The following is a 25429-nucleotide window of genomic DNA, read 5'->3' on the forward strand; positions in this document are numbered from 1 at the left end:
ATAATCGGATTGTGAAGTATGCCTTTTGCCTTTAATTTTCCGAATACCATCTGTTCTGAAGTTGGCTTCTTGCAAAATAATTAACGTCCGTGTGTGACAAAGGAAACACAGCCTAATTTTTTTATAAGCATGATTAAGCAGATTAAACATGTTTAACACGTGGAAGAATGTTTGACCAGAGGATGACACTGTAGTCTAATAAGACCGAAATCCACTGCCACGGCAAGCAGTGGACAAACATGGTGGCAAATTACCAGGAGGGATTCCACTGTGGAAATGAAATACAAATGTCTTGATTTGTCTTGGGGTTTTTTTTCTTTATAAAAAAATAACATTGACATGATAGCTAAATATTACGGTACATGCTGGCCTTTTAAGCTTCAGTTTATAAATATATAACTACTGTGACGTATGACGAAACAAATATAGCATGTTTTTATAACAATTATTTAGCTGATAAAACAAGTTTAACACACGACAGAAACCCACCAAAAATAATTTGCAAGGTGCATACCCATTCCTTTAAGCTTCAGGTCAAAAACTGAGAGCATCTCATCCCTGGAGGGAGTATCGGTATCGAACTCTTCCATTAAACTTACATACCACGGCAGGGGCCTCACAATATCATTCCGCGGGCCGCAGCTGGTCCTCTGGCTGCAAGTTTGAGAGACACCTGCTGAAATGCCAATGTTTATCCCGAAGCTGACGATTTTCTTTTCTTTTGTGTTCAACAAAGCAAAACAAATGAATGAAACAACAAACAACATCCAACTTAAGAATTATTTTTATTTTTTATTTAAATTAACAAACACTGCTATTTACATATTGCTGTTTTTTTCTTATTTTGAATATTTTGTTAAAGCATATGAAAAATATGCAATAGTTGTTGAAAACGGGCAATAGACAGTAGATGACATGTACAGTAGAATATTTGCGTCAATGGCTTTTTTTATGTGTTGAGGAGCTGCAGACAATGCCAACATACAAACAGACTCTTTTTGGCAATGAGGTTTTTTTTTCTTCTTTTTTTTTTTTACTCGTCACACAGGTGTAGATTAATTCTTGCATCTGTGTGAAACGTATTGCCAAAAACAACAATTCCGCATTTGTAGCAGCATACTACACACACACACACACAAACACATAGAAAATGCACACACACTTTACATACACCGGTATGTATATATGTATTTTCTAATTTAATTTTTCTGCATCCAGCGCATGATCACTTGACTTTCAACTCGACATTTTTGAGGAATTTTTGAAGCATAGATTTATAATGCCGACTCTTGCCGACTTGTGCTTCTCAGTGCAATCACCATAATAATCTTATGAAAGGACATTGTGTATTATTTAGCGCCTCCTGTAGGTAAAAAAAATGCTGCAATTTAAACATAACAAAAAGTACATAAACAATCATCCAAACATGCTTTTTTTAAATACTCGCCGGTCGGGAAATTTCTATTTATTGTACAAAAGCTAAGGATCACAGCGGGAGCTAATATGATTGTCCGTCATCTTGTTGCTTAGGGTAAAAAAACAATAACAAAAACAAAAAAGAGAAAAATGGTGCGTTTTGGTCTTATTCTCCGTGGTAATATGTGTCCTTGTTTTTTTTATCAAGATTTTGGATTCACTACACCAGGGGTGTCTTACTCATTTGCGTTTGGGGCCACATGGTAAAAAAAACTCTCACGCAGGCTGGAATTGTTGATGAGAGAGAGGAGAGGCAGAATGAACGAGAGAAAGAAAATGATAGATAGAAAAGGAGAGAGAGAAAATAGATAGAGGGAGAGAAAGAGAAAAGAAAAAGAGAGAGAGATAAACAGAGAAAGACACCGAATATGAAAGAGGAAAGAGAAAATAAAAAAGTGAGAGAGAATGTGAGAAAAGAGAGCAAAAGATAAACAGCTCCAGTGTCTGTGTGGGTGGCGACATCCAGTGGACATGTTTAAAACTGCAGCTCATTTTTTTCTCGCACATCTCTCTGTGTTGTCACGTGGGCCGGATTTGATCCCTCGGCGGGCTTGATCCAGCCCGCAGGCTGGATATTTGACATCCCTGCAGTACACGATACAGCAACATTTAGTGGTAAAAATATTACACAGTGTCTCTTTAAGTAAGACATGTTTAAAACGGAAATAATCCGCACACGGTGCTTGCGTATCACCCCAGGCCAGATAAATGATAACTTTTCTTTTTGTTTTGTTTGTTGTCAGCCATTCAGTCTTCCTTGATGTTGATTTTTTTCTTTCTCATTTTGTTTTACTAAAAAAGAGATTGCTTTCCAAACACAGTTTAAACAAGGGTTGACATCATTGGCAGCTGGTGACAGTCCTGTTCGGCCGCAGTGGCTTTTTTCCTCCATATCAAAGCAAAAATCCCTCCTATTTTTTCCAAACAAAGATGAACAAATAAAAGGATTACAAGTGTCAAGCAACACTTTTTTTGGTTTTGTTGAACCTGACCTGCCCGAGTGGCAGTGTTGACAAGGATAAGAAAGAACTTTGACGTCGTCTTTCAAATGTTTGAAAATTCCTGATGTTGCGCAACAGCCTCGGTCGTTGATGTGATCTCTGTGGCGAGATGATCACACTGCGTTGCAGGATAATGCAATATTTTCAATGTAAAAAAGATTCCTCAACAAGCATCCTCTTGTAACACCAAATACCAAAATGCTTCTATACAGGCAGACCAGGGAGAAGAGAATGTCTCTAAAACACATATCATATTTTTGAAGCGCATAAATACAGTCGGGAATGAATCACGGTTTGAGATCGTTGAACAGGACACAAATAAAGATGAGCAAGCATCTTTGAACTCTTTCTTTGTGATCTGTGGATTTGTCTCGGCAGAGTGCAAGCAGTCATGGCTTTTAAATCTTTTCAAAAATAGATTTATATAGATATACATTAGGAACAGATCTGAACTCCCCCATAGGATAGATTTGAAGCAGAGGCAAGATCTTAAAGCCCAAGCCCGAGTCCGACGCAACCTGAAATTCGGGCCAGGTCTGAAATATCAATCATTACGTTCAAGTCGAGTTTTTCTCTCAATGATTTTAAACACATTTTTATTTATCCACTGGTCATTGCTCTTCTTTGGCCCTGCCTCTCTCTCTTAAAGTGCTGTGTTAGATTCTTAAGGATGTACTGCTGCAGTGGTTTATGTCTCAAGTTTTAACGACCATAAACATTTCCCGTCATCTCTTCAGAAATTGGGGTGGCAGTGGCTCAGGAGGTAGAGCGCTCGTCTTGGGATCAAGAGATCGCAGTTCAAACCCGGCTCCTCCGTGTTATATGTCGAAGTGTCCTTGGGTAAGACACTGAACCCCTAATGCCCCCAATAAGCAGGTTAGCGCCTTACATGGCTGCACGGCCGCTATTGGGAAATGTGAAGCACACTGTAAAGCGCTTTGGCAAGTCTTGACTTGAAAAGTGCTATATAAATGCAAATCATTTCATTTCATCAATGACGGAAAATGTTTTGTTAATTTAATGCAGACAACAAAAAGACCGCCTTAAATGTGTTATCACAAATCACCTCTTCTTTGAGTCCTCAGAAACAAAACATGAAATGTCGGGTTTGCTCCGGCCTCGGTCCTATAAGGCGCACCAAAAAACCCCTAAATCGACCAAGAATTGAATGTGTACCTAATAAACCTGTACACTTTATATGCGGAAAAAATTGGAAATGCATTTTGTCGCGAGGATCGAATTGGATAGCAATTGTGTCGTCACCGATTGTTAACCACCAAGCCGCCAGTAACATGGATGGTCGTTCACCATTGCAAAACTTTAAATGCAACAGGAATGTAACTCAGATCGCGGCGTGGTGTGCAACAGTTTACCTAGGGATACAGAAGGCACATGAAATGGCATTATGTCTTATCTCATTATCACACTATTTTTAGTCACTGTCTCAGATATGTTAGAGTAGAGAGAATGATGTTTCACTTTTTCTCAGCTTAAACTAAGCAATGTAAGTGACAGACATGACTTGCGTGCAGCCATACGACCATTTATATTTACCAAACTGACTGAATTACTTCCCACAATGCCTTCTCTTTATTTAGTTCAGAACAACCGAATTACTTCCCCTGCGATCCTAAAGTGTGGTGCACCTTATATATGAAAAATGTCACAAAATACTATTTTTTAGGGTGCGCCTCATAAATCCCGCGCACCTTCATGTGCAGAAAATTCCATAATTGATCGAGCTTGAGCTGGGTTTGGCTTGAATACCCGTGGGCCAGGGAGGAACTTTTTAGGCTCGATCTTACCTCTGGTTCGGAACTGATCCAAACTCCTCAAGGACAGATTTGAAGGGAGTTACTGCAAGTAAACAAGTCGACACCAGAATTGGCAAAACAATTGCAAACAAACAAGTTGGGAAGAGAGACGCAAGCATAGCCCTTGTAGCATCTCCCTGCCCAGATTTAAAGGGGAGGGTTCACGTCTCACGGGTTGGGCTCAGTCCCAAGGTTTTCGTGGGCTCACAGAGCCAGCAGTGTAGGCGAGTTAAGGGAGTCAGAGGACTGGTCACCGCTGCTGCTGCTCCGGCGATGGGCCTTGGAGCAGGACTCGGGCGAGGGCGAGGGGCTGTCGGCCTCTAGCATGCTGGGGTAGGTAAAGATAAGGTTGGGGGCGCTTGGCGTGGCGGCCGGGGTGGATGCCGCCACTACCGGCGTGTTGAGGCTGTCGCCGTCTGTGCAGTACATCCCTCCCAAGCAAATGGGCTTGATGACTGAATGCTGAGGTTTGCCGGCCGCTGGGTCTGCCGCGTCGTCGGGTTCTTGCTTCACCACCACGTGGTTGACGTGTGCCCGGGCCGGCACGCAGTGGCGCATGGTCAAGGGCAGGGGGGCGCATTGCTGGTGCTGCTGGTGGTGGTGCTGGTTCTGGTGGTGCGCCAAAGGCGGGTGGCGATCGTCGGTAGGCAGCTTGCACACCGGATTGTGGGCCACCAGCATGAACTCCAGTTTGTCTTTCTCCTTCTGGAGGGTTTCAATCTCTTTCTGAAGGTCTGCTTTTTCCTCTTCCAGCTTTTCGGTCTCCTGATGGGAAAATAAGGAGTGAATAATTAAATCATTGAATATCAATGATAATGCAACTTTAAAAATTATCAATCAATCAAGATAAGCCATGTCAAACATATGGCTTGTGGTCAATTCCTGGCTCAGTAAATGGATTTATCTGGCCCGCCGTAAATTTTGGAGGATGTCAAAAATAGATGGAAGTCTCTAGCAGGTGTCGGAAACCATTTTTTTGACCTAAAGAGCCATAAGAGCAAAGACCACATATTTGAAGACAAAATTCAACAAAACCGCCAAACCCTTTCCAAACAGAAGGTAATTCTTTAGCGCATTTATTTTACTGTGTGACGTCAAATTATGTGATAAAATCTATGAAATTATAATTATTTTAGAGCCTATGTCCAATATCAACATAAATATACCACTTAAAATTAGTCTCCCTCTTGCAGTTATTTTAGAGGTCTTAGTTTCGTTATGTCTATCATTTCTGCCCCCGATAAGGGTTTCAAAACAAGGTGCAAGGAAAGTTCTTTGTTTAAAAATGTCACAAAATACTGCATTCGAGGATACCAACGTTTTTACCTTCACTAAAGACGGCGCTGAGCAAAGGATGTTATAGCTCCGCCCAATAGTACCCCTAACACAATCATATTGCTCTTAATTATTTTTTGGAGCTTCTGGGTAAAACTTTTGTTTTGGGTTTAAGCACGTTCTGTGGCTTTTCATTATAAAGTATCGAAACAATTAACATAAATTGCGCAATGAGCTTCCATATAAAGGATTATTTAGCGTTTTTCAGCCACAACGGGGTTTGCTGATGTGACACCTTGACTCTAAATTGTAGTCAAAATTGTTTCCTATATAAACCTCTTTCAATCAGGATCACCTCTGCTATAAAGTGCAATGACATGAAAATCTATGGAAAAATGGGCATTATTTTGCGCAATCATTAAAAATAAGATTTGTCTGGTTTCATATTGAGGGCAGTATTTTCGCAAGTTTGTTAGGCCCAGTCTGGTATTTGTATCTAATATTACTGCCCGTTCATTGCTAAAACTCTAAGTTTTTATTTCTTTTTCATTTAATTCCAAGCAGTATACCACTTTAATTCAAAGATCCCACTTGAGTTTGTTTAGTATGGTGAGTTTTTCAAGATGTAAAGCTGTATTTATTCAACTGTTAAGATAAACTATTTGTTAACACATTCAATACCAAACATGAAACTTAGTGGTTTTTACATTGTTTGTGAATAAATGTGTTGTGCTTAGAGAAGATCTTTTAATCCGCGATTATAATATATAGGGTAGGCAACCAATATAGGCTGAATAATAAGGCATACTATTGAAAAACAAATGTAAATATTTGGCGTTGACATTTATTTATTGATCCGGCGAACCTGAGAACAATAATTCTGGCTCCGCCCCATGAGCCAAACTCAGGTCTACAAGCCAGCTCTAGATATTTATGGAGCTCACAGTGATGGCCTAATGAAGCTTGATCAAACGGTTGTGATATTCATGGAAAACTTAAATTACACTCTGGGCTTAGAAATAAATCCTTTCAGCCTGAATCAAAATCACAACACTTGTGGAAATTGTACTCGTTTTGGGTGCAATAAATAAAACAATAGAGCCACACCTAGTGGTCAAACATAACACAGAAATCTTGAGAAGGGGCTGCACATGAGGTAAACCCCCTTGTAGATTTACCAGGCTGCATTGGATGTTGCATGAGTACCAATAGATAAAACATAGTCAACAATAAACATAAGTAGTAGCTGGAATTTGTGCAAAAGGTTCATGCAGTATGCTCCAAATGATAGCAATAGCTACCTAAAAATTTGTTCTCTAGTCTTTATAGGAAATACACTAGAATTTCATGACGATTTATAGAGGCAATTTCTATCCTAATATTTTTTTCTTCGTACTGTCTCTGTAGCTACCAGTTAATGTGAAATGGATTTATGCAAGTCTGCCAAACGAGGGCAGTATTGCCCCGACGTTTGGCTTTATGTTTGGTTCCTCCAACTTCTTTTTTAATTAACTCGATTTTTTTGTGTGTGGGGGAGACAGTTACCATAGCATCCAATTCACCAGTAATACGAAACAAAGAAAATAAGATGACTGAGCTGTCTGAGAACTTTGACTCATGTGCAAAGGTATGAGGAAGTCGTTTTCCAAGGAAGTGCTCGCAAAAGACAAGGTGCGCGACTCGGAACTGACATGACCATATTTGGACATCGATTTTCATAGTGGAGGCGACTATGAGTTTTGTTTTTGTGTGAGAAAGGTCATACCCGTCAACCTTCACGCCTCCATGCCCTTACAAACGGTTGTATTTTCCCTTACAAAATAATCTTACACCATATTTTTTTTCCAAACGTGTTTACTTATGTAGTTTAACATGCTATATTGTACATGTGTTTTGTTCTATCATATATATTGTTAATTGACATTTTGTTGTGACATACTGAGTTTCTCGACATGAATGAAGTTTATTATAAAAAAGTTCAAAAATTAAGTAGCTTGGACGTTCACTGTAGAAGGAAAAAATACATGCAAATATAATTAAGTAGAATAATACATTTTCTTATTCAAATTAATTCATTTTCTGGATGAAAATATTGTTGGTAATATACTGATTAAAGGGATAACCACAAACCTGTCTTTTTTTCATTTTGTCTTTTTATATTTCCTTTTTTTCTTAACTTCTTTATACAACATAATAATTCGTAATATAATGCGTCAAAGCAAGTGAGCCGTTTGAGAGCCGTCTCTCTTTAATGAGTTGAGCCGATAAAGCCGGTTCTCTAAAAAGAGACGGACTTCACTCCCACCACACAACTACCACGTGAAATCCGAGGCGGCAGACGCATGCGCACAGTAGCATCAAACCGCTCGCTTTGTTTGCAACGAAAAAAAAAAGGATACCGAGCTATAGGCTACCGCAGCGAACTCGTTTGACTTGATTGATTTGCCGTTTCATGATAGTCGGTGTATACTGGATGGTACCCATAATTGACAAATTTGCGTTTTTCCGTACAGATTTTCTTGTACGTCGTACACATCTTAAAATAAATAATAAACGTACTTTGTACGGCAAAAACGTACGGGTTGACAGGTATGGAAAAGTTCAACATTCCTGAGAAAGTATCAACATTTCAGGTTGGCGAAAAGATCTTACGTCAACTTCGACAGCTTAAGTTAAATTCAATGTTTTTTTGATACATTTTGCTTTTTTTTTTTTTAAAACCAAGTCGATAAAACACAGTTGAAACAAACAAAACAAAATAACACACACAATACATCACGCCTTGGACACTTGACCGCCGTGGCGGAAAACGTTCCTCAAACAGCTACTTATCGTTAAATTTACACTTGCGCTGCCATGCTCCGAAGTTGCTATGTGAGACACGCGCCTGCTTTTAAATGGATGACTTAAACCACATCACCGTTTTGATAGTTCCGTTATTGTGGTCACACACTGTTGCCACAAATGTAAATCTGTAAATTATTAATAAGAATACATTTGATAAAACTTACTGTATCTTTTTAGTTCAAACACATATAAATCTTATTTTGTGTATAATTTTTAAGACTTCTGAAAATTGGATTATAGACATTTTAATGGCGATCAAGGCGATCAGAATAATGAATTCAATGCCTTTTAAGACTTTTCAAGCAAGAACCGTGCTCAAGCAATGGCTCCCATTATTAAAAGTGAGTTGTGCGATTTGAAAACTTAATGCTGCGATCATGACCTGAAGCCATGGGATGGTGGCAGAGTAACGCATGATTTGCGTGCAAGTACATGGCGCTCGAATAGGCTGTTCTTTTTTCATCTTAAAATTGGGGTGCGTAGTTTTAGTTGTCCTTAAAAAGTTGAAATGTTCCTACTTTATCTATTAAGCATGTATTAAGTATGTTATTCCTAATGGTGGGATGTGTAGTTTGAACAGTCATTAAAAAGTTAAAACTTTGATATTTTCTCTATTAAGTATGTGTTAACAATGACCTCCTGAGTTCAAAGAGCCCTTGTGCTTTATTTTCCATTACTCCTATCTTCTTTTTTCTGACTTTTATCAGACATGTTCAGGGCGGATCAAAACCCTTAAATGAAATGAAAAAAGAAGAGTATATTTAAGGGAATCAAAAAAATGAAACGTACTTGCACGGAAATCATGTGTTACTCTGCGGCCAAAAGTCATGATTTTAGTCTTTCATTTTCAAATCGGGCACCCCATCTTTAAAAGAGAAAATATGTAACTTTAAACTTTTTAAGGACACCTCAAACTAAGCACCCCACTTTTAATAATTGAATAAAATAATTTTCCTTAAACCTAACAAACACAACACAGCATCCGTGTACTCACAGCAAGAGACTGTGTTGAACAAAAACAATTTGTGTAAACAAATTTATCTTATTTACCAAATAAACAACACACACAATTCTTTCAGCACTTTCTTCTCCCACTTACAGTAAATTTGGTGTTGCAGACTCCATCTGTTCTACAGATGGCTTTATTCTGTAACAGAAACTGTCTCAATTTAGTCTAATTTGAGCCAAACCTGTCAGAGTATCAGTGACCATTGCATTCCTGTACTCTGCATATACTTTCCTGATATTCCTGAAAACTCTCTCACGGTTGGTGATATGAAAAGCAGAGCAACACATTGTTAATCTAAATATTTGATCCAGGACAGGGGTCAGAAACTTGCAGCTATAGAGCCTCATGTGGCTATTTGCCCTTGTGCAGGGGTTGGCAACCAAAAATGTTAAAAGAGACGTATTGAACCGAAAAAGAAAAAACAAAACATACTCGTAGCCAGGGTTGGGTAGGGTTACTTTAACTTGATTACTTTCAATTACTTTTGGATTACTCCAATACCAAATATGCCAATAAAAGACAAAAGAAACTAAATATGAATAAAATAACAAAATTTTGTGCAGGCTTGGGGAGTAACGGAATACATGGAATGGCAAAAATGATGTTGGCAAGCTGTTTGGATTTACTTTCATTTGGTTTCTGTCGCATTTTATGTTAGTTTTGCCGGAGATCAAAGAGATCAAAGCCAGGAGAGAAAGCTTACCACTTGTTGTGAGTCATAATTTTATTCATATTTAGTTTATTTTGTCTTTTATTAGCATATTTGGTATTGGAGTAATCCAAAATTAATTGAAGGTAATCAAGTTAAAGTAACCCTACTCAACCCTGCTCATAGGACCTATTTTTCTGTTGCAACACAAAATAAGGCTACATCTGGTCTAGTCAGGGATCAGAATGGAGATTTTCATTTTCAGCTGAAATAGCCAGGGTCCAGGAATATAGCAGGGCGGAGAGCGGCCAATTTTTCTAACGGCCGCCAGGGTGCGCCAGAGCAATAAAGGAAAGAGTGAGACAGTCGGATTTTGAATTTGTTTGCTACGCAAGAGAAAAAGTCGGAATGCCTTTGGGGTTCAAAAAAAGCGGAAATCCGCGGATCCGCGGAAAATTCTGATCCCTGTCTAGTGGTCAAATTTTACCCAGTGTCCCTTAAACAAGGGTTGTAGAGGGTTAAAAGAAAGGTTTGCAATTCAGGTCGTTTTGAGCGTTGTTGCTGTGCTTGTGCTGAAATTATATCCCTGATATATAGCTTTTAAACCTTGCAGACAAATGTAACATATTGGCTTGTTAGTGAACATGTCAATGAAATTAGTCAATGCTTTTTATCCAACATTTGTGCATTTTCACCAACCTAGAGGTTGGCGACCCGAAATGTTGAAACAGCCATATTGGACCAAAAAAAAAAACCACACCCACAAAAATATGTTTGAAGCCACACAAATATAAAGGTGTATACAAGCCTTATAAAGAAGGCATCACATAGTGTATATAAACATATACTGTAGAGGTCGGCAGATTATCAGGCAGGCCGATTGTCGACACCGATGTTTGGGAATTTGACAGATATCGGTATCGCGATGTTATGATATTTAAGCTCAACACGGAGCAACAGCAGGCCCGAGCCATTTTTTTCTCTCCTGCCTTCTGTTTCTGACACCACCCACTCCGCGCCTTCTGATTGCATTAAAAAACGGGAATAACCTCTGAATCTAGAAGTCCCCACTTTGCACTGTCTGCAGACACAAGACTGAAGACAAAGTTAAGGCTCTCGCAAATATTTTTCATATTTGTGAATACCTTTCACATTTGCAATTAGTGTCTTTCTTCTCTCTGCCCCCTTTTTGACTGATATGCTGAGTAAATGTCGTCAACGTGCAGCAACGCACACACGGAAGCAGGAAACAAAGGTGTTGTGCCTAATGCCGACTCCCTTGCAGAATCTGACTCCCCTTTAAGTGAATGCAAACTCGAGATTTTCTTTTGCTTCTCAGTGCTGCGTTTCCGATAGTACGAGTTTCACACGCGTAGTCTTTATAATGTGTTTATTAAGAAATATTGATTGGTATGATTTAAAAAAAAAAAAACGATAATTGTGTGTATAATGAGTTTATTAAGACATTCGTGCGAACGTCACTCACACTGGAGGCGACCCAATGTAGCTTAACACTTTAATATTCACGACCATGGGCAATTTTAGGTTCAGAGCATTGGGTGTGCTAAGCACCCAGAGTGTCATTTCACTTTACCTTTACACCAACATCCAGATACAACATTTTTCAGTCATTAAACATGTTAATTCAGTCATATAATAACGAATACATATTAGATGAATAAATAATCAACCTACATGTTCTCAAACACAAGCTGTTTTATTACCAAGAAGATAAGAATTCAGAATCATAAAAATCCATCCATCCATTATCTGCACCACTTATCCTCAAGGTCGCAGGGTGCTAAACCCCATCCGAGCTATCTTTGGCCAGTGGGCAGGGGACACCCTGAACTGGTTGCCAGCCAGTCGCAGGGCACACAGAGACAGACAACTCACTCACTCATTCACACTCGGGACAATTTAGACCGGCCTATGAACCTGACATGCATGTTTTTTGGAATTTGGGAGGAAACCTACACATGCACAGGGAGAACATGCAGACTCCACACAGGAAGGTTTGATCTCATAACCTCAGAACTGTCATAAAAATCAGTATCAAATAATATTCTTTTATAGTGAATGGTTTATGGGTAATCCATCAAAATGTGATGATAATTTGGTTAACTGATGAGGAGAAAATACATAATTATCAGAATGCATCTTAATGCCATGCAACAAATCAAATGGACTGAACCATTTCAAAGCAGGGGAGTATTTCCAACGCTGCATTGTTCACATTTGTGTTTTGTTACCTTTTTAGAAAAAAAAATATTTAGCGTTTTCATCATATTTAAGCTTATCCTGTCCTATATTGGGGGAAAGAGTGTTTTAAAAATGCTACAATTTTTAGGGGGTGCTTGAGCCCCCCCAAAAACGGTTTGGTTACACCAATGTTCACAACCACGACTATTAGTACACAAGTAGGCTTTATATAGAGTACTATATTAGCCATGTGCTATGATAGCCTTATTGCAATGCATGTTTATTGTTTTTAGTTGTTCAGTGATAGCTGTGACCAGGGTACAATGGCGATTGAGACCTTGGTTTTATTGTATTTCCTTGTGTAAACCAACACGCTTAATAGTCATGTGAATGTGTAACAGTAGTCATGTTTGTTGTTTTGAAATTCTAATTTATGACCTGTAAAAAATCTATTGCGCCATTAATCTTTTATTTGAATATAAAACAAATATTCCATGTTTCTTTTTACATTATTAAAGATGTCTTCCGACAATTTTTAAGCTTTTACAACAAATGTATATCGGCTGCAGATATCGGTGATCGGGCCTCCTCTAATATTAATAATCGGTATCGGCCCTGAAAAACCCATTTCCGTCGATCTGTATTATACTGTATTCTGTATATCTATATTAATTGAAAAACGTTAATAAATGGTAAATGGTCTGCATTTATATAGCGCTTTTCAAGTCAATGAAGACCGCCCAAAGCGCTTTACAATGTGCTTCACACATACCCATTTACACACACAGTCACACACCAATAACGGCCATGCAAGGCGCCGACCTGCTTATTGGGGGCATTAGGGATTCAGTGTTTTGCCCAAGGACACTTCGACATATACCACGGAGGAGCCGGGAATCGAGCGCTCTCTAATGCCGCCCCTAATAATAATAATGTTTATGCCATTGTCAAACATTTTGGAAAAGGTGCCAAGGAGCCAATAGGTAGGCCAAAGAACCGCATGCAGCTCAGGACCAGCTCGTTGTCGACCCGAGCCCTAGTGGCCCCCTAGAGATTTTTCAAAAATGTTTGTAAGTGGAAAACCATGAGGTAGGGAAATTTATATGTAATAATGTGTGTGATGATTTTCTTTTTTGTTTTTCAAACAATATATTAAATATAAAAAGACTAATTTTTCTGTTTGAATCACCCATTTAAAAAGAAGTTTTTGTGCTTGTTGTGAGGCATGTATTCATCCCGGAAGGGCAAACGTTTTTTTGACCACTAAGCTAAGCCGCGCTACGCAAAAACTGGTTTGTCGTTAACCCTCGGTTGGAGTGTCTTTTGTGTCGAGGAACAAGCTATCTGACTCCAGGTTTGATAAACTTCTGCTCCTCAGATCCAATCACTGGTTTGAGAAAGGGCAGGATAGTCTGGTTGGCTGGATACATAATGGAAAAAGTACAGAAAAGTCAGATTTACACTGCAGTGTAAAACACACTCTGTTGAGTATTTTATTGTTGAACTGCTAACATTTGTTGTGAAATATTTGTAGAGTTGTTAGGGTCTGACATACCTCCAGCCACCAGAGGGCTTCAACTGGCGTTTTGAACTGGGCACAGGTGAGTCAAAGTACCACAAACCTGTGCCCAATCATCCTGAAGTCTTTAAAAGGACATTTTTGTTATTTTGTTGTTATTTTTTTTGGTAGTAGTGATTATGAACCCATCTGGGGAAGGCAGATACTGCAGGCAAAGGTCTGGTAAAGGACAGTATTTATTTACAAAAATCAAGACCAAAGAAACAAACAACGGGGAACTAAAAGACTGACAAAATGTCAAAAAATAAAATATAAACAAAAAACAAACTTGACAAAGTTCAAACTAGCAACAACAACAAAATTGGAAATGGAAAATGCAAGGATCAAAGTGACAAAAAAACAGAAAACAAACAAACCTGGCGTGGTGGTGAAGATGGAACTAAGGATGACAGAAGAACTTAAAAAGAGCCGACAGAGTTTGCTGAACAAAATTGTCATTTTAATGGGTTCAGGGTGAATGGGCACAGGTGTGTGATAATTTCCCAATTCAAAACGCCAGTTGGAGCCCTCTGGCCATTGAAGGTATGCCAGACGCTAACAACAGTAGCATATATATACATATACCCCTTTTTGAACACGTTATGTGACATTATTTTGTTGTTGACTCATTTTTTTTGGTCCTGTTTTATTTTAATGTTCGAAATAAAGTTTTCATTCATTCATTAATAGAAATATTCACCCTTGTGGCTAACAAGATGAGAAAGGTTTGACAAAAAATAAGAGTTTAAAAGGAAAAAATCCCCATACTAAAAGTGTATACAGCTTACTCGATTTGAAAGGATAATAAAAACGTATAAAATACGAGGAAAATGTATAAGTTGACAGGTATGTCACTACTTGCTGCTGAGAGTTCTGCCGGCGGAGAATTCCATTCCTAGCAGTTTTGGAAGTCTCGACAAGCTTAAGCTCATTGAAAATGGAGGTAATTGGTTCGTTTTGTGAGTCATTCCTTGTCTCAGACTGCAAAACTGTGCTCCTGGCAGTTTTTTTTATAAGCAAGGGGCTCAAAAACTGAAACCAGTATTGCAGGGTTGCAACCTGAGGGTGGAGTACAATCACTCGTCAAACTATTGTATGGCTGCCAGGCTTGAGGGCAGCTTGCATCATTGTCTTGTCTGCAGCAGTTCTTTGCAAACATCTTAAGCTTCACAATCAACATTTTCCTAAACTAGATGCAAAAAGTGTCCTCTGACAATGGCATAAATGAAAACACTTTCAAAATAATATTTTTTTTCCCGTGTTAGCCGACAATTATGCAGGACCGATCCTGCCATATGAAGAAATAAATGCACAGGTAAATAATATTTATTTGTCATGTTTTCGTCGTGTGGTTGTGTACTTGTTCATGTATTCTGTCATGTACTGTATTCACTCAGTTTATTCATGCATTTTGTGATTTATTTAGTCATTTGTCATATTGATCCCTATTTTTTATTTTTCAGATCTTATTTCTTGTAGAAAGGTGTTCAGCAACCTGTTTAATGTCTAACTATATTTTTGTGGTCCAGCCCAATAGTCACATTGGTAATAATAATAATAATAACAATAATAATCACAATCCCAAATTCATTGTGTAATCACTGGACCATGAGAGACTAAATGAATTAAATTTTATCTCACCACACTATTTCTACTCACAGTACCACGTTGTACAACGTTGCTTTGGCTGAACTCTTTCTCATAGTGCTATATTACCAAATTGTACAACATGACCCTGTGAGTAAATTTAGTGTGATGATGAGATCAAATCTGATGTATTTTTCTATGTCATCTACAATCCCAGTGGCCCCCGATCTGGGTTCAATTCCCGTTGCATCCAATTCTGTGCAAATGAGGTCAGTGATATTTGTGGACTGATCAATCCTTGTTCAATACAAAGATATACTACCGTAAAACCTAAGATTAACATACACCCTAAGTTTGAGTATTGTTTTGGGTTAAAAAAAAACAACCAAATGTGTAAACTCAGGGGCGGCAGTAGCTCAGGAGGTAGAGCGCTCGCCTTGGGATCAAGAGATCGCAGTTCGAAACCCGGCTCCTCCGTGTTACATGTCGAAGTGTCCTTGGGTAAGACACTGAACCCCTAATGCCCCCAAAAAGCAGGTTGGCGCCTTGCATGGCTGCACGGCTGCTATTGGTGTCTGAGTGTGGGTGAATGGGTAAATGTGAAGCACATTGTAAAGCGCTTTGGGAAGTCTTCATTGACTTGTAAAGCGCTATATAAATTCAGATCATTTCATTTTATTTAACACTAATAAAAATGGTGTTCTTTTTCTTTCTGCGGGGCCTGGTATCTATCGACAGCCCGGTAATTGTTCACCACTGGTGTAGAAAATTTACTTAATTACTAACTTACTTGCTGAATTTATTCATTCATTATTAACTTATTCATTTTCTTACTAATTTGAATACTCTTTACTTAATTTTATAACATGTTCTATGTTTAATTTTGTCCTACAAAACTCAATTCACAGAGATCGTACACCTGTCAACGTATACATTTTTCTGTTATTTCATACAGTTTTTGATCATTTCACATTGTGTACGCCGTATAACAATTTTTATGCGGGAAAAATGTTTTTTTTAAAAAGGACCTATCTTGTCCTGCCCATTTCAACCATAATCAGTCTCTGTCAATGATAGCATACGACAACATCATCATAGATTGCTAATATTATCGTGCTATTCTTCATAGTCCGTCTTGCTGAGAGAAAACAAATGCCACATTGTGTTTTTAAGGTTTATCTTCGCTTAATATAAAGGATTTTTATTCAGTGGAGTAATTGACGGATGTTGACTGGTATGAGATCGAGAGGCTGTTGATGATACGTAAGCATTTACTGTACACTTAAATTGAAGTTACTGTAATTTTAAATTAACATACACACAAATTATTATTGCAGCATAACATTTTTTAGGGCTGTAGTAGTTTGCATGTGCAAACTTGACGAGTGGCCTCTGTCATAATCAATAATGTAGCCCACCAGTAATGTTGACCGCAGTGTAGAATAGATATGTCCACCCAATACCCCCCCCCCTGTGGATTTTGTATTTTCTTTTAATGATTGGATAAATGGATGCTCCAAACAAAGTTTTGTTGGTCTTTGACAATAAATATTCACTATATATAATGCAGTGTTTACACAGGATGCTAAAAATATAAAGACCAGATGGTCAGTTTTTGTGATGCAGCATTGTCCAAAACGTTCTTACTCACCCCTTGCAGCATCTCCGTCAACTCGCGTCTGCGGTTGCGGCATTTGGCGGCGGCTAACTTGTTCCTCTCGCGCCGCACCCTCCTCTTCTCTTCTTCTTCTGGGGTGAGCTGAGGGAAAAAATGTGCCAGTGTGTCGTTAACATGCATGCATTGTGCGATATTTCGAGCCTGAAGGCATCATGCAAAGACAAATGTGTTTGCATGGAGACAAGATAAATACCGTTCTGCAGGGGTGGCCTTTTTTTTTTTTAGTCGTGGGCCTTATTGGGTTAAAAAAGAAAAAAAATCAGCTAAGGGGCCGGGCTACGAGGGAAAAAAAATGATTGATTGATGAATTATTGATTGATTGGATTTTCTTATCAGCCAATACGCAATTCAATACCTCGGAAAAATATAAGAAAGAAGGATAATGTATGTATTTTTTCTCGCATGTATTTACGAAGAAATTTGCATGAAGACATCTACATTTACATGTTATATTTCATCTTATATTGGTTCATAAGTAGACAATTTCATCCAATTGGTTTTGAAACATTCAGAATTAAAGCCAAGTAATAAAGAATTCCCTTGCTTTTCACTGGCGGTTGCATTCCAAAAAGGTTCCGCGAAATAGAAACCTTTATTAATTCATTTATTTATTAAATAGTCTATTAAACATTTAGCATGGGCCTTAGACTTGTGGCCCCAGGGGCCAATAGCAGCCCCCTAGGATGATAGTTTAAGGAACGTGCCTTAATATGAAAGTTAAAGGGACAGTGTGTATTTTTTGCCCACTAGACATCGCCGTATATTGTTGTGCCACCAAAACGAGTTCTAAAAGCACAACGGAAGACACTAGTCACTTTTACTATAGAGTAATTCAGTTACTAACGCAGTCACCTTTTAGTAGTGAGTCACTAAAATTACGCTTTTAAAGTATGGTGCCTAACACTGACTACCAGTGCAGCTTATTACTTTTGAAAAGAAAATAAATAATGAAAGAAGAAATAAATAGAAAATAAAAGAAAAAAGGAAAAAACCAAAAAGGATGTTACGAGCACCTCTCTGTCAATCGTAATTCAATTTAATTAAGTTGAAATATAAAATAAGAACTAACTCCTTATGGGTCTGACGGCCCACCTCACAGTTGATAAACAAAGTCTTTGTGATGACACCAGTCAATGGTCATGCCACATTTAATAGGAAAGCTTAAATTCTTGGGATTCAAAATATGATGAGCGTCATTACACCTAAAAGCATTCCTGCATCGTTTGCTGATCCTTGTTGTAAACTGTTTCGCTCTAACACTCCCTTTTCAAAAAACAGATTTGTCAGATTATTTCTGACATAGCTGATAGCCTCTAACCTCTTGATTGACACCACTCTTGGCCAATTGCAAGATTTTTTTCACGGCCCTTAGCCTGTGACAACCTCCAAGGGCCTGTGTTGGAAAAAAACTTTAGCCCATAGTGACCGATTAAAATGTAGATTGACACATTGGTTAGCCAATGAAATTCCCAAATTAATTTTATTCAATTTTACAGGCTGTCCTGAAATCAGAGCGGAAAATATAAGTGTGTAAAGGCAACCCGGGATCCATTTTTACATGCAATTATCACGCGCAAGTGTGCACAATCATAGATTTACTTCCGGAAAGAGAATTCAAACATTTATAACTCTTTCACAATGTCTAAAAAAATTGCCAAAGTAAAATAAATGTTTGCAAAGATTTTAGGCTGTAAACTGGTCGTCTCCAAATTTAACAAGGTACCAGGTAAAGCTTAAAGCGATTGTCTCACCTGTTTTCCAGCTAAAATACCCATGCTGCACTCTTAAAAAAAAAAAAAAAATCAGACTAGAATAAAAACCTTCTATTTTTGTGTGTTCTAACTCGGATTTCTGAATATTACTAGCACTGGCAGTGATGATTTCAGTTTGGGACAAAACGTCAGAGTGTTACCTTTCAAAAGAGAGAAAAAAACAGTATATTCTCCAAATGGTTCAAAACAGCATTCAATTTACTTTGGGTACGTTGGAATTGGGATTTTAGGTAAATTTTACAGGAACTTTAAGTGGTTAGATAATCTTTAAAGAATTAAATAATGCCCTTGCATCTAGGCGCAGAAACCAATCGGTTTAGGATGGGTTTTTTTGTATGCATTGAATTTCATCTATTTTCTTCCTTTAAATTAAAAACTTCCAATTAGTAATACTTCAAAATCCCTCCATTCCAATTTCCCATGTTAAAATCAACACAAAGGAAGTTACTAGCAGCTCAATCGTATTTTTTTTTTTTTAACTTTTAAAACCTCACCTGTTCTTCCCTCTTGCGTCTGCCCCTGGCGTCCCCAACCGAGCGGATGACCCCAGGTCGGGCCAGGGGGTTGTGGCCCAGAAGCCCCTGCCCATTGCTCAGGTGATGGCTGTACGGGTGCGAGCGCGAATAAGGGTTCGACATGGACGTGATGACTGTTGGCTGCACCATCCACTGAAGATCTTGGCTTGTCGTGATTGCATTAATGGTAGGGATGAAAGCACTGTTGGAGCCGGGCATGTCAACCCTATATTTCTGTGTAGGAGGAGAAAAGCAAAATAGGTTGTGGTTAGCACATTTTTATAGCTAGCTCATCATGATTCAATCCACAGTGAAAGAGTGACATAATATGTGAATCATGCGGGGAATCCCGTAGTGCCCCGTTATCTTCACCACAGAAACTCAGAGTTAAATAATAACAAGTAGGTGCTAGGAACAAGTGTTGGCTGACAGAGGAAAAGCATACATGTCAACTTGTACATTATTCCCGTATTTTATACATTTTTTTATCATTTGCGATTGTGTGCGCTGTGTAACAATTTTTGTATGAAAAGAAAACTTGGGTTTTGTTGGACCAATCTTGGCTTCCCTTTTTCGGCTCGAATACGGATTGGCCACTTGTAGCAGACGACAACGTCATCGTAGGATGCTAATATTTCGCGAAAAACTAGAAATCTCAATCATTTGTTTGTCATTTTATTGCTTTGCCTTCCTAAAAGTTTTTTGACATGAGAGGAAAATATGGGGTTATTCAAAAATTTAATATCTTCTGTGACGTCAATAACACAGAACGTACACAATTAAGACAAATGATATTGCTAAACAGCATAATGTTGACTATCATAACATTTATTCTTCCAAATTCAAAAGCATGTGGATTATGAGAACGATTTTACAATTGTTCAAATATCCACACCAAGTCGGTATCCTGCCAAACATGCTGAAGTATATTTTGGGTACAGTATTTTATTTTATGATTTATCTGCTCAAGAGAAAGACATGCTAATACATACATACATACATACATACATACATACATACATACATACATACATATATATATATATATATATATATATATATATATCCAGTATTCAGTATAATAATTAGTTTTTTTAATATTCAAAGGATATTATTTTTTAAAACGCCTTGCACATACAGTGTGTAGAAAGACAATGGGAACTAATACTCAGACATCTTGGTTTCAAGATAACTAAATTGTTACAGTTTCTACAAAGTAAGCCCATCAATAGAACAATGCTAAATCCTGCACTGTTACGTACGTATAACAAGCATTAAGCAAAACAATAATAAATGTACTGCAAGTGAACTAAGATTCTGAAAGAATAGTTTGTGTAGCTTAAAATAAAACTTGTTTACACAGGTTATCTTTGTTTTTAATTCTACATAGTATATTTTACTGTGAGCCAATGGTCTTTGTAAGTTTAATATCGCTTAATAAGGGAAATTGCGATAATTAATTAAGGGGAGCAATAGACTGAGGTTGACAGGTATGAAAAAGGGGGAGGCTACATACCCCCCCCCCCCCCATCTGTTATTTACGCACGTCCTTCTATTCCAGTTATTCCCAACCTTCCGTCGGATATCCCGGCAGTCTTGTGGAACTTTTTGTTGATCTGGTGACTCATTTGCTGGGTGCATGCGAAACCCGGTCAGTTCCAGTAAACCGGGAAGCAGCGCAGCATTTTTACGCACGTCGAATGCGCCGATGACAGATTAGATTCGTATTTGCAATTTACGCAACACCAGTAATTACTTGGAAAAAAATCCTAATCTGATTTTTTTCTCTGTTTCCTTAGAAATAAAAGATTTCTTCGGTGTATGACGAAACCACTCGGTTACGCCTGTTGCTATGCGCTCACCGATACCGTTATTAGTTTGTTTATTTAAAGCAAGACAGAATCTGATCATATTCTTCATGTGTCCATTTAAATGTGTTCAGAAACGGCAAATGCAGCTTCCATGGTATGCACAATTCAATTTTTAATCGCCGAATTTATCCAAGGGTGTTTGGTTTTGCAATGGTTGTGGACAGAACGCATTTTTTTAGTAATCTCAAAATATTGGCGGGGACAAAACAATGATCATTGGATACTGGTGGGGAATATAGCACATTTTTAAGTAATCACATTATATTGGGATTTTCTCGAGATTGGTGGAGACACCTTCCGTCCATGCCAAAAACTATGCGCTTGCGCATTCGTGTACCCAATGTACCATCAGTAGTTTAAATAGTGTTTAAAATAAATGCGAATATACACTAAAATTGAGGGTACGGCGTTGTATAAAAAGATAAGAGGTGCACTTTTTTACCTATCATATGACCAAACGATGATTTTTCATTATTAGTGGGGGCACGTCTCCACCGTCAATGCCAAAATCACGCTCTTGAGCCCTTGTTGCACTTTGTACCCAATGTTTTATTTAGTGTGTAAAATGGCCGCAATAATACACGTAAATTAAAGGAATGCGGTTGGATTTAAATACATGAAGTGCATTTTTACTTCTCATTAGGACAGAAAAATGATTTCTCGATACAGTGTTAGGGACATGTCCCATCAGTCAATGCCAAAACTACGCTGTTGCGTACGTGGTGCGCTTATGTGCTTTATTTAATTTGTAGAATAACTGGGAATCTACACTTGAAATGAGAATGTAGGGTGTTATTAGAGACAAGAGGCGCCTTTTTACTTCCCATATGGACCAAAAATGGATTTCTCGATATTGAAAGGGACACGTCCATGCCAAAACTACGCTCCTGTTGCGTTTATGTACCCAATGTGCTTCATTTAGTGAATAAAATAACTTTATTGATTTATACTCTTAAATTGAGGGTATGGGATTATATACAAAAACAAGCGGGGCAATTTTTTACTTTTCATATGGTTCTTGAACCGTTTACACAGAGGGAAAATGACGGTTGTCGACAAAAAAGTAAGAGTATTTACCTGGTAGGCGGAGGTAGAGATGGGGCTACCGATCGTGCTGCTGCCGCTCGTAAAAGACTCGGGCTGGGCCGGAGAAGTGCTGCTGCCGCGGGACGAGGTGTCGTAATTCCCGGAGTAGTCCTGGTACATGATCCAGGAAAAAAATAAAGGTATAAGGAGACTTGTGCGTAGAGTTGAGGGCGGCGAATCCCCAAAGGCACCAACACGGTGTTCAAAAAATCACCAATTGGAATACTCGCTAATACTCGCTAGTTTTCCAGGCAAAAAGGTGGTTAAAGGTGCAACATCGCGGTGACGTTAAATAAGGGAGGCGATTGTCCGTCTGCTACTCAAGAAGGTGCAAGGTGCGCAAACTTAACCTTAAAGTTGAGATCCCTACAAGGTGGCACTCACTTAACGGTCGGGTTTTTTTTTTTGCGCGTCGGTCCTAGTGTTTTTCCACGCGGCGTTCGCGGAACACTTCGATGCGAGTTTTTTCCCTCCTCTTCTGTTTTTTTTCTTTCTTTTTTTAACCTCACTTCCTAGAGATGACTCACTTCAATGGCACTATGGAGAAGTGCAACTGCTTTTCAACACCGACGAAAGAACTTACGTCACGCGCATGGGCGGTGCAATTTGAGCTGAAAGAGAAGGGAGGGGAGGCTTTTTTTTCTTTTTCTAAAAAAGTGGCGGAACACGCTGTGCAGTTAGAAAGCTTCCTCCACTGCCATAAGAATTACAGCGTGGATCATGGGCGTTATCGGGGTTTGGGGGAGATGGCAAAAGTGGGCAGTGCCCAACCATGGATGGACAAGAAAACTGGATGAGGTGGTTAGAGGAGCCTGGATTTTCTTTTTAATAGTAATTATAGAAACAAAAGTAGAAAAACAGTAAAAGGAAAATGTTTTTTTAAAAGAAGAAGAAATAATAAAGCCCCCCAAAATAACTAAAAAGTTGGGAAAACAGAAACAAAAAGAATAAAAGAAAAAAACTAAAAAGAGAGAAAAAAATAAAAAAACAGGAAAAATGAGCAAAGAGCAAGAAACAAAGAGAAAGTAATGAAAAAAGAAACAAAAAAAATGATAAATGGAAAAAAGGCGATAGAACAATATAAAAAGCAAGAAAAAGAAGGCAAAAACTAGGAAAAAAGAACAACATAATAAAAGAAAAGGGGAAAAGAAGAACAATATACAAAGAAAGAAATCAGTAAAAAATAAACAAGAAAAAAACGTAATAACAAGTAATTCAAAAGATAGCAGAAAAAAAACAGTATACTATATTACTTATAATAATGTAATGATCTGCATTTTATATATAGTGCTTTTCAAGTCAAGACTTCCCAAAGCGCTTTACAGTGTGCTTCACATTTCCCAATAGCGGCCATGCAGCAATGTAAGGCGCTAACCTGCTTATTGGGGGCATTAGGGGTACAGTGTCTTGCCCAAGGACACTTCGACATGTAACACGGAGGAGCCGGGATTCGAACTGCGAACTGCGATCTCTTGATCCCAAGACGAGCGCGCTACCTCCTGAGCTACTGCCGCACCTGTAATGTTCTTCACAAAATACTTTGATATATTTTAAAATATCTATTATTCTACTATATTAAAATAACTTTTGTTTATCTCCATTTGCCATAAACTCTCATCTCTCTCTCTCTCTCATTAGCTTCACCGCTTATCTTCAGTAGGGTCGCGGGGGTGCTGGAGCCCATCCCAGCAATCAACGGGCAGTGGGAAAGGGGACACCCTGAACTGGTTGCCAGCCAATCGCAGGGCACACAGGGACAGACAACTCGCTCGCTCATTCACACCTAGGGACAATTTGGACCGGCCAATCCACCTGAAATGCATGTCTTTGGAATGTGGGAGGAAACCGGAGTACCCGGAAGAAACCCACGCAAGCACGGGGAGAACATACAAACTCCGCACAGTAAGTCCGGTAGCTGGATTTGAACCCACACAGGAGGTTCCCAAGACCTTAGAACTGTGCCGCACACGCGCTAATAACTGCGCCGCCGTGCTGCCCTGCCATAAACTCATTTAAACTTATTTATATTAAGCAACTTTAAACTGTAATCCCTGCATGACACAACAAAATGTCTATTAAACATATTGTCTCTTTAGTGCAACAACAAATGAACTACAAAATACAAGAATAAGCTGTACACTTTTAGACACGCAAATTCTGAAACACATCTATGAAAAATACTGGAAGCAGCGCAGTGGAAAAAATATTTGGGGGTTAAAATAGTTATGTCCTCTCCCCCGTCAATTTGCCTCATTTGTGACAGCGGCCCTTCAGTGGATGAAACCAAGAACGAATCATCTAAAACGTCAAATAATTGTTTTGCTGGTTTCCGGACGTCAGAGGCAACTGTGAGGTCCACACTTGCATTTTCGCACTTGATTCGCTCCATTGACGCATGTTTCCTAAAAAGGGCAGTTGCGTCAGAAAGCGCACCCCATGTGTGGGTTTCCTTGGTAAAGGAAACAGCGCGGCGTACTGGAGGGATTCCCTCCCACTGTTGAGATGATCTGCTCTCCGAACTTGCACGTGAACATACACGGTCCAAATTCACCTCGTTCGACCACATTTTCAATTTCTTGTAGAAAAGGGAGAGTCGCGTGACAAGCACCAAACACAAACAGATTAGTGAACCAGTCAGTGATGGGTCGTTCGAGAAGGAAACGGTTGTGAGAGTCGACTCTTTAGATTGACCGACGAGAGCAGGCTCCCCATCAAGAAGGAGCTGGCTCCCTTAAAAACTCTCCATTTATCTGTCTTTTCTATCCGTCTCTTATCCTTTTTTTGTCTTTTCTTTCTCTCTTTCAAGGTCATACTCCCTGTCTTTCTTTCTTTTTTTCTTTCTTTCTTTCTTTCTTTCTTTCTTTCTTTCTTTCTTTCTTTCTTTCTTTCTTTCTTTCTTTCTTTCTTTCTTTCTTTCTTTCTTTCTTTCTTTCTTTCTTTCTTTCTTTCTTTCTTTCTTTCTTTCTTTCTTTCTTTCTTTCTTTCTTTCTTTCTTTCTTTCTTTCTTTCTTTCTTCCTTCCTTTCTTCCTTTGTTTCTTTCTTTCTTTCTCGTTTTCCTTCATGTCCGCTCTATCATTTTCCATTTTCA

General features: G+C 38.6%; 1 protein-coding gene across 1 annotated transcript; it reads right to left on the reverse strand.

Moving 5' to 3' along the window:
- Positions 1-766: 766 nt before the first annotated feature.
- Positions 767-22853, reverse strand: fosl2 (FOS like 2, AP-1 transcription factor subunit). The gene is made up of 4 exons (XM_088354596.1): positions 22332-22853; positions 19363-19617; positions 17070-17177; positions 767-5056 (listed from the first exon to the last, which is right to left on the reverse strand). Exons 1-4 carry the CDS (start codon positions 22458-22460, stop codon positions 4496-4498), a joined length of 1053 nt encoding a protein of 350 aa, XP_088210722.1. The 5' UTR covers positions 22461-22853; the 3' UTR covers positions 767-4495.
- Between the last annotated feature and the right edge of the window lie 2576 nt (positions 22854-25429).

This window comes from Urocampus carinirostris, chromosome 15 (assembly GCF_059441175.1).
Source record: "Urocampus carinirostris isolate Australia breed hairy pipefish chromosome 15, RoL_Ucar_1.0, whole genome shotgun sequence".
Classification (NCBI taxonomy): Eukaryota; Metazoa; Chordata; class Actinopteri; order Syngnathiformes; family Syngnathidae; genus Urocampus; species Urocampus carinirostris.